General features: G+C 43.8%; 2 protein-coding genes across 2 annotated transcripts; one reads left to right on the forward strand and one right to left on the reverse strand.

The window, feature by feature from the left end:
* Positions 1-784: 784 nt before the first annotated feature.
* On the reverse strand, positions 785-2,643 carry CCR75_008591 (uncharacterized protein). Its single transcript, XM_067966643.1, is given in 10 exon segments — positions 785-992; positions 1,063-1,222; positions 1,239-1,348; positions 1,407-1,475; positions 1,550-1,867; positions 1,923-2,039; positions 2,117-2,218; positions 2,277-2,366; positions 2,429-2,566; positions 2,598-2,643. The coding sequence occupies 9 exon segments, from the start codon at positions 2,519-2,521 to the stop codon at positions 816-818; spliced, it is 1,236 nt and encodes a 411-aa protein (XP_067820909.1). The 5' UTR covers positions 2,522-2,566; positions 2,598-2,643; the 3' UTR covers positions 785-815.
* A 497-nt stretch (positions 2,644-3,140) lies between these two features.
* On the forward strand, positions 3,141-4,769 carry CCR75_008592 (uncharacterized protein; the record flags this gene model as incomplete). Its single annotated transcript, XM_067966644.1, has 1 exon — positions 3,141-4,769. The coding sequence occupies one exon, from the start codon at positions 3,141-3,143 to the stop codon at positions 4,767-4,769; it is 1,629 nt and encodes a 542-aa protein (XP_067820911.1).
* Positions 4,770-10,602: the final 5,833 nt, after the last annotated feature.

Here is a 10,602-nt window from a genome sequence, read left to right on the forward strand (position 1 = left end):
GTTACGCGAGGTATCTATAAAGATACGCTCGCAATACATATTAAATGATATCTATAGAGATAACATTTTAATTGGTAAAAATAGGTATTTGTATTTAATTCTATTAAATATAAATCAGTCTGAAAACTACTTCCTACTTGGTAAGTGCGCACGAGGAGACGAATTACCGCTCCCGTGATGACACTTAACCAGAGTTCTTAGTGTGTTGGGTGAGGTCGCTAACGCGCCCACCACAACTGCCTCACTGCACGCAAGAGAAGCAGGTTTAACCGCTTCCTCGCTGTGCTAGGGTGTGTGCCTAAGTAGTACGTGGCCGCATTACGACGTGCCCGCCTACAGATATAGAGGCCTATATTTACCAATGACTATGCTTTTTGAATGTTGCTATGTGAAGTAATATTCTCAAAATATTCTCTACCTTTTAGATAATAAATTTATGAACAACCTTAAGTATTAATTTATATGTAACGATACACCCCGTTACACCACAAGTCACGCTATTCGAGCACCATCTAAATTTTGAGCTTTCAAGCGTGGAAGTTGTTTCTATCGATTTTTTGATTGCTAAGAGATTTCATGGAGGCCGAGTTGAACGAGCTTTGGCTCATAACCTGAAGCAAAGAGCACTTGGGTAGTAGGATGCAAATTGCAAAGTAAACATATTTGGTCAATCATTACCTAGGAAGCTTCTTGAAGCATCTTGGCTGAACGAGACGTAATCTTAACATCAAATAACACTTCAAATGTTATGCCTATAAGTTTTAAATCAAAATGAAGATTTCAATGTATATCTTGAATTCAAAATTAATTTTACGTTAATTTTTAATCTCGATTGCTACCATCGACTTAATTAGCTCATAAACAGTCGGTATTTTATATTTTGCGGGCTCTTTAAATTCTGGAAAGGTATCGTGAAGCTTCTTCCAAAGTAGTTTGCGTTTCTCGGGGGTGTCCATGTGAGCAAATACAGCACTTTCCTTCACTTTGTCCGCCTGTCAGAAGACGATCGCAGAGTTGCCAATGTTTATAAAAACAATTAAAATCAATCAAGATCAGAAGTACCAGATCTGCGTCTTCGAGTCCTCGCATCAATGTTTCTTGCACGTTGCGGTAAATGAAAATAATGCCAGACGTGCTTATCCCAATAATCGTGGGATCAACGCGAGCAGTCGAATCCTGGAAATTTACTGACGATGTATTATTGTTTGTTGTTTTAGGTTTGCTAGTATAAATCAAACACAAGCTTACCACAAATAATTGAACAACTGGGCAATAGCATGCGAAAGTGCACCAGTCGTCGTTCGCTTTGAATTGCATACACTTGACCACTCCAAGTGCACACGACAATCTTTACGTAAAGCATTAATAGTAACCCAAGCAAAAGTTCAAGCCATTTTAGTCCGTACCGCATCCTGACGACCTCCACCACGTGCTGTCATCTCAAGTTTGCCAGCATTAACAATCGCCTCAGGCACCTTCAAAAAGGATGCCAAGGAGTTTCAACCCGTTTAGCATTATATTGCTGGTACCATTTCAATCCATTTCATACCTGAAAATCCCACTGCTTTTGTCCAGAAGACGAAAATAACGAAACAAGGCCATTGATCGATACGAGCGCAGTCAATCCTTTGACCATTTCCAGCTCAATCCCACCCACGACAAATGTAATGCCGCTGCTGTCAAACTGCGGACCATTCCAACGCGACGTAGTGCGAGTGTCATCGGAATGAATCTTATCAATTTGAAAGATGTCACCAGAAAAGCATCGAGCTAAAAGTCGAGCTGGGGCATCTATGGCAGCGGGAAGCGCAATCAAGGACTCGATCTCAACACTTATTTCTACTTTTGCGACCTGAGAGTACTCAAGCTAGACAGCATTGGTGAGTACTACATACTGAGCATAATAGAAGTTATACATGAACCTCATCGCGGTCGGTATGATTCGGATTAAGCCTGTAGAAAAGCACACGCCCATCACGTGTTGCAATGATGAGCTCATTGTTCGAGTGCATCATGTCACATATATTTAGTGCAACATTCTTTTAAGTAACAGAAACAAGTATACATCACTTAGTATACGCCCAGCAAACTAAATAAAACATCATTTGTGTCTCACAAACTCGGAACGTAGTGGCAACCCTTCAGCGCCGTCTACAACGCTAAACACGAAGCACTTTGCCTCTGCTATCGCTACTATTATTCGACAATGCTCCTTGGTCTGCAAATAGAATTATTGACGACTTATGAAGAGTCACGACATCAAGAAAAAAAATTACGTCTTTAACGACGCCAAAGTCGAGGCAAATGGACGTCACGGATCCATTCACCTCGCAGACCCTCCACTGCGTCAAGTAATCTTCCTCAATCTAAAGTAGCCACAGTCGTCTAGTGCATTAATACATTTGACGGAATCGTGAATTTTGCGCACTTTGAAAATTGTAACTTTGCCCGTGAGTGAGCCAAACACCAGCTCTGACGCTCCGTCGCCATCCACGTCGCCTACTGCGAACGCATTTGCCATGACTTTACCATCCAGTTGCGCTGTATACGTCGGTGTAAGCTCTAGCTACAGAAACGCCATGTTAGCTCCGGCGAACCGATTTGAAATATTCCGCATACTTGTCCGTGCATAGATCACCTCCTCTGTGACAAAAGGCACAATCGGCAATTTAGAATATATTTAACAATCAGTCAAATTTAATATTTTTACAGATGCGTTCCGCAAATCCTTGAAATTCATACTAGAAATCAAATATGTTCAAATAGTACAAAAATCGCTATTCATCAATTATTTTAGCTTTATTATGCAGCCGCTTACCGCATATTTGAGACGTCTGCATGAGCTCATAAATGTATACCGCCGCAGCGTTGTATTCTGAGATTAAACGAGCCACCGAATAGCATAGCCATATAAAGCATACATCCAACGGCTCTCTCTACCTATAATCTGGCCTAGACTCGCATTGGCCGTAAGTTAAAACCCTCCAGGAAGGCTCAACTATTGCCGAAATTTCGTGCCACATACCCGAGCGTCCAAGAAGACCTGCTAAAGGAAAGAAGCAGAGGACTTCCGCGAAAGCGGACGGCGCAAGGAGCACAAATACAACTGCTTCGAGTGACTGCAGTCATTCTTTGTAGTAATGACCGATATTGCCGCGTTACTTGTGCCACCGCAAGACATTCACCCCAATAACGCCGTGTTCGCCACGCAGAGCCTGCCGCGCCCACTTACATGGCAACGACGCGAACACATGATGCATCGCCGTACGATCCTCACGCGCATTGGTCAGCTGCTAGTACGGAAGACGCATCGGGTGCTTAGTGAGCCGAATTGTGCCACATCAACTGGAGGCGTGGACGTTCACAAGACGTGGATAGTAGCCCGCAAACTCGAAGTCTTGATGTTTCTCCAATCGGCGTCGTTGCTTGAGTATATCAATATGGACAGTCTCACACGCCGCGTCCAAGCTTTAACGGCTCGTATTGTGAATAAAAAGATTCGCCGGGCAACGACTATTAGTTCGCCAGCTAGTGCAACCACAGAAGGACCGCTCAATACGAACCACGTGGTTGCATCAGCGTGCTGTGCGCCATCATTGTCGCCTGTAAGGCACCGCGCTCCTCCGAATTGGCATAAGCGCAGTATTGTTTATGGCGTTGACAGTGGGAAGGTATCAAAACGTCATCGTGTTTTGTCGCTACCAAACGACGAGCTCTGGTTGAAAAACATCGAGTTTCAAGCATTGGGATCGCTTTTATTTTGTGGATACGAAGAATTGAATCGGATTATCTGGAGCTTTGTGGACGGAGTGCAAATTATGCGCTTACGTAGTGTCTGTCGCTCAGCAAAAGTCTTGACGCCGCTGTTTGTAACGTCGCTTCAATTGAGCTGTAATGCCGTTCAACAGGCCCTTGCCACGCGCATCGATGGAAATGCATGTATTTTACGTGAATGTATCCATCTCCGTCACTTGGAAATTGTATCGTTAGCAGCTGGCATGACGTTTGGAAAGCTCTCGATGCGTGCAACGAATTGTCCGCAGCGATTTGTTGTGACACATGATGATCATGAGCAGATTGTGTTGTCGCTTGCGGAACAGATGCGTTTAAATACATTTGTGGGTCTCTCGCGGTTGAGTCACACGTGTTTATTTACGAATGAAGAGGCGAATGGCGAAGCGGATGTGTTGCTAAATACGTTGATGCTTGGGTGCTGTCCAAATATTGAAGAGTTGTGTCTCCCTGGAAACAGTTTTGGCGACTACGGAGCCACGAAAGTGGCTGAATTGCTGTGGTCCCAAGTCTGTCCAAAGCTGACGAGATTGGATCTACGTCGCAATTTTATTGGCGAAGATGGCATACGGATTTTGTGCCATGCTCTCGCAGATGGGTGTGCGCCAAATCTCGCCGAGCTTTGTCTTGGTGGCAATACAATAACCGACTCGAGTTTTCACCACATTTTGTTCGCGATGGAGAGCCGACAAATGCGTTGTTTGCGTTTCTTGGGTGTTGAAATGAATTACTTGACGGCAAAGAGCATGGAAATGCTAGGACGTACAGTTGGTAAATTAGTGTGTCCTGCTCTGACGCAGATTTCGTATAGTGACAATAGTGTGGATAATGACGCTGCGAAGAGGCTTCTCACGACGGCCATATATCGAGAACGTGTGTTGCGTGCGTCGAAGGAATCTAATTTTATTTGTGATAGTATTACTAGTGAAGACGAAAGCTCAAGTAATGAGCCCCTTTTAAGTGACGAAGGTGTTTGATGAGTGTTTTAAGGAAGAGTTAAGTTAAGATACAAGACGACAAGTGTTGATTATAATGTTAAGCATTGTGATTTCTTACAATCATTGAGTCGCACGAGGTGTCTTGATTCTGTAGATCAAAACACTCAAAAGATTATAAAACAGTGTGTTGTTTAAAATTATCAAAAATTGACGTTTAAACTATTAACAAAATGTCTAAGAAAAGGATTATTTTTAGTATTTCTTAATTTAAAAAGAATTTTAACTGAACTTATTTTCTTTGGTCTGTGGATAGTTGGAAGCATAGGGTGCGTGAAACAGAGCACTGCCAACTTGTACTGCTTCAGTACAAGTCCACTACGCACTGCTTCAGTGCGAGTGGTGCCTCACGTCACCTCACGTACAGTTTAACATTACCTATTTGAAGAGCTTTCTCCTCAAGTGCGTGGGGGCTTATTTCCTCAACGTCTTCCGACTGTGATTGCGCTATCACTATCGGGTCTTCTACGGTCGACTCTCTACTTGACCTAGGATCATCGAGTTGTCCCTTTTAAACAACCGGTATATTCCTTGAATGTCGCCCGCAAGGCGTACATTCGTGTCTCAATCCACTCGTCTTATTCGAGTGGTGGACCTCCGGCGCTGCCTGTGCATTCGCACAACCGCCACCAGCTATATCCACAGTGTGATGAGGCATCATACTGTGACATTGTGCAGTTTTACTAACGACCGTGCCACAAGTGAGGCCATCGAACTCTCTCGTAGTACATTCACACGCTTTTGACGCTTCAAGACGTTCATCAGATGGCCATCTGATACAAAAGCGGCAAGTATCTTTGTGGATTGATGCTGATTCATGGCTCATACCTTCTGAGCCAAGGTAAATCTAGGATGACATCAAATTTGACATACAAATCCAGTACGATGAAATCATAATCGTACGGTAGATATTTTAGCGTGTGCTGAAATATCACTACGCGTTTATTACTGTTTTCGATGCGCCTGTCGCTAGACGCAACGTCATCGTCGTTGGAAGGATGTCGCGCTCAACATATTTGAGCCTACGACCTTCTAGCGACTGGCGACAAATAAGGTTATTCGACACTTCACAGTCCACTAGGCCGTTATGTGACAAATCATTTGTCACTTTAAACTTCAAGGTGATGAGGGTACCTCATCACCAGGTGCAGAGACTCACTACACTCATGAGCGTAGTGATCTAACTTTTGACAGCGTTTGCATCTCTGCAATCGTTTCTTGTTCGAAAAGCGAGAAATCTCGCTTTCGACAGAAGAGAGGTCCATAGGTATCGGAACACCAAGCTCGTGTCGTCTTGGAGGACGATACGATGACGAACTAGCTTGAGTCTGTCCCAAGCTAAAGTCCTTCTGTTCCGCAACGGATATTGCTTCTTCAAGCGTATCAAGTTCCTAGCGGGATAGGTGGGTCTCTGCGGGACCATCCGTATAACCTTGCATGAACACCGTAATCAATGTGTGTTCATGGACTGGGTAGTTAGTAATTGACCATCCCCTTAAGTGCACCAAATGTACTTAACGGGGACTGTGTAACATTAGGGCAACTTAAGCCCGTTACATTCAGTGCGAGTGGTGCCTCACGTCACCTCACATACAGTTTAACATTAACTATTTGAGAAATTTCTCCTCAAGTTTTAAAAGCCTTTAGCATGCCAAATATATACGGTCGCGCAACTAAAGGCTAGTGTGTGTGCCCAAGTATTGGCACGAACTGCCAAATTTGACTGAGCAAATGCGACTTGCATTTGCTCGTCGACGATGTGACGAGCCCTTATGGCATCGTCCAACTCGACGAACCATCTTAAGAGGGAGTCTCTTTTCACCCCCCTATATTTAGAGATGTCTATCTTTAAGGTTCCAAGACGACGCATGTGCGTCATCCCAGGTACAGGGGCTGTACCTGTTGTGACCTCAGCAGTTCTTACTGTTGAGAGCCTTGCTGATTAAGCAAGGCTACCTTCTCCTTCTCCTTCGCCTCGTCAATTTCATGTTGTTTGAACTTGGCGATTGCTGAATGGAGGGTATCTCTGTTCAAACCGGACAGCATGACCACGATGGCATCATTCCCCTCGGTCGAACTCATTCAATCGACCGCACTCCTTTCTATGTCACTTAGAATGGAGTAGCTATCACGCGAATCGTTATGCGTATTTCCTATATCATCTAACATGTCCATGTTAGATGATAGGACTGGGGTCCTTGGACGGACTACAAAGAGCTACCAGGTGCAACGGGGCACTGCCGACTTGTACTGCTTTAGTACAAGTTCACTTCGCACTGCTTCAATGCGAGTGGTGCCTCACGTCACTAGTACGTGCAGAGAAAGACTCTCTTTATAACACTTGCTTTAAAGAGGGTTAAAAGCGAACTGAATTTAATATAATTAAGTTATTCTGTTTCTATCTATTTAATACTAATTTAATCATGTACTAATACAAAACATGTAATAAAGTCTTATCTGTCTCTCTCTTTGCGCGCGTCTAGCGCGACTAGACCGCGGAGAGAGTAGATATAAAGGCCTATATCTACCAATGAGTAAGCTTTCCGAATATTACTCACGTAAAGTAATATTCTCCAAATATTATGTACTTTTTGAATAATATAATAATTACCAACCTTTAAGTGATAATTTCATGTAACGATTCACCCCGTTACAGTGCGACACCGGCTTCTGTAGTTTCATAACCTCGTGGTTGGAACTATCACCCCATTCGCAAAATAAAATGGTCTGAATTGCTTTACATATATATATGTACGTATCACAGTTATTCATACAATGAAGTTTAAATCCTAGCTTACATTTATACAAGGGTGACTTGTACAGCACTCTTCTGTAACGGGGTGTACCGTTACATAAGTATTACCTATAAGAGGAATGATAAATATTATTTGATATTATTTCCTTTAAGAGGAAATAAATAAAGAAGTTCAGGATTATTATCTTTATTAATTTTGACTTAAAAAACAACATTACAAATTTGGTAATATTGACGCATCAAGACATTAGTTCTATTAAGTGGTTGATTTAAGTTTGAATCAACCCCGCCAATCGTTCTAAGACACGATTGTGCGGTGCGCAAGGAGGCGCCATAATTAGTTCGTTAGTTTATCATAAGCTCAGTAGTAGATATAAGATCGTTACCTAGGAATCTAAATATATTAATACAATTTTAGTTTCTCTCAGTTCTAAAGCCTTAGTCAAGACCTCTAAGCTCAATACCCCTTCGATTCATAGAATTCTTCCTCTGTACCTTTGGGTACGTGAAGTTTCGAGGCACACCACCTACACTGTAATCAGTGTAAGGTTTACTAGTACTGATCAGTACTAGTGAAAAGTGCCCCTTGATATCTCTCCTCGACATTGTGCTGTAGGATCCTTTCACACCGGCTAGCGCTTTACGTTTCGTCCACGATCACCACGAGTCGTATAACATGGACCTATAAGCTAACAAGTAGCTAAGAAGCAGTACAATTACTTTTAAAGGTGCTTGATTAGAAGAGCACTGCGTAAGTTGCACAGCTGATGAGATCCATCATCTGCTAACACAGGACATGAAATAGCAAAAAGTTTAAAGAAGATGCATTCGTCGAGGTCGGGAATACCCTTGTCCAATAATCCCAAATCATACACCGATACTTGTGAGGAGACCCCATCCATTCACCTTCTGATCCCTTGATAATCTATGTGCCTCATGACACAGATCTAAAGTTGATGATCCTTCATGAGCATCATGATGCGCCATCTAGTGGGCATCTGGGCCGTGAAAAGACAATTTTTTACGAGTGTCAGAGGAATTTTGGTGGCCACATTACTTCATGTGAAGTGCTAAGACCTGTGTTCACATTACGATTCACTCTTGTGAATGCGATGCAAATTGGTGTATTAACATTAGAGGGGATGACGGCTAGCGTCATCCATGATCCGAGGTATTCAGAATTATTCGCTCGCAATGTAAAAGTGCAGATCTACAGAGGTGGCATTCATTGATTGGATACAAGGTTTATTATTCAATTCGATTCACTATAAATCAGTCTGAAAACTAGTTCCTATTTAACAAGTGCGCAGGTGAAGCCAGATTACCGCTTCGTGACGACACTTGTACTAAGGTACTTAGCTCGTTGAGAAAAGCCGCTTAGGCGCCCGCCAACTACCTCACCGCACGTTAGAGAAGACGGTCAAACCGCTTCCTCACTGTGCTTGGGGAGGAGTAGTTCTTCCCACACCCGTCTCTCTGAGCGTGTCAGTGAGGATGAGCCTCAATATTGATTGGGCCCATTTCCTCACCCCCTCCGAACATAATCGGGATGTGACAGAGCACTTGGCGCAGTGACTTGGTAAACAATTCTTGGCCAGGCTCTTGGGCAGTAGTACGTGCAGGGGAAGACTCTCTTAAAAACACATGCTTTAAAGAGGGTTAAAAGTAAACTGTATCTGATATGATTAACTTCTTCTGTTTCTATCAATTTAATACTAACTTAATTATATACTAAAAAAATACAAAAATTGTAATAAAGTTTTATCTGTCTCTCCCTTTGTGCGCGTCCAGTGCTGACTGGACCGCGGAGCAAGTAGATATAAAGGCCTATATCTACCAATGGATAAACTATCCGAACATTACTTCGTAAAGTTATATTCTCCAAATCTTATGGACCTTTTAGATAATATATTAATTTACAACCTCTAAGTGTTAATTTCATGTAACGATACACACCGTTACATCACCCCTCCCATAAACGACAATCACTCTGACTATCATTGAATAGAATGGTCACTAAAAGACCACTTAATTGAAGACGACGTTGATTGGTCAGAACCATCATTTTTAATTCTATCGCATGGTTACCTAGTCCGTACAGTATGCGAATAATGCGGCTCCTTCGGCTGCGGTTCATTGTCTCTTGCGGCAGACGATTCGTCTGCCGTAGTATCATCTTCTCCCGCAACACTAGATGTTGCGGGTGCACGTAGTGATTCACCACGTGAATACGACCCCTCTTTGGAGGTCGACTACGAAGGTGAGTCGGACGAAATGGCCGACATGGGGAGAGCAGAACAGTCGCCTGATCGTCGTTAGGCGGCTGACTGTGAGCCTTCAAATGAGGGGGCTCAATTGGATGGATGTGCTAGTAGCATTCGCTATAGCAGGCTTGGTTCCGAGGATGAGGATGATTCTTCATCGTCAGCACCGTCTCCCCTGCCGTCACCCGCACTTATTTCTGTGCGTGGTGATGGCGATGGCCACCGGAAAGGATGTGCTCCTGCGAGAGGCGTATGCAACTGATGTCGTGTCAACACAGTTGAGGGTGCGTTGACGGGATGTCAAACGTCACCAATTCCTACCCAGCTCGTGGAGACTGAGGTAGTGAATAGGACGATGACAAGTAGTCATGCGTCCGAATGTCCTGCACAGAGCCGAGAGCCTGTGGCAGTAGACGGCGAGCTGACAAGAAGTCATGCGTCGCATAAACCGGCACAGTGCCAAGAGCCTGGTGCGGTTGGAAGGGGTGCGTTAGCCAGGAGTGCAACGGCACCCGCTTCCCAGAAAAGGGTCGTGGTAACTCGAAAAACGAGTACCCGACAGATTAGGACGATCAAAGGCACGTCTAAACGAGTGACCTTTGGATCAGTCTCTAATGAAGAGGACGGGCCTTCGAACGAGGTGTTCGAGGCCGTCAAAGACGAAATTGCGGAGGCATCCTCAGTTGAGGTGCTCCGGCAAGTCTTTAAATCTGCCGAGGAGATAGTAAATCTCCCGGAGATGTCGTGGGATCTGTTCCTTGCCGAATTAAAGGAAGGAAAGATCCACGAAATAGTC

The sequence above is a fragment of the Bremia lactucae genome, linkage group LG12, assembly GCF_004359215.1.
Source record: "Bremia lactucae strain SF5 linkage group LG12, whole genome shotgun sequence".
NCBI classification, from domain to species: Eukaryota; Oomycota; class Peronosporomycetes; order Peronosporales; family Peronosporaceae; genus Bremia; species Bremia lactucae.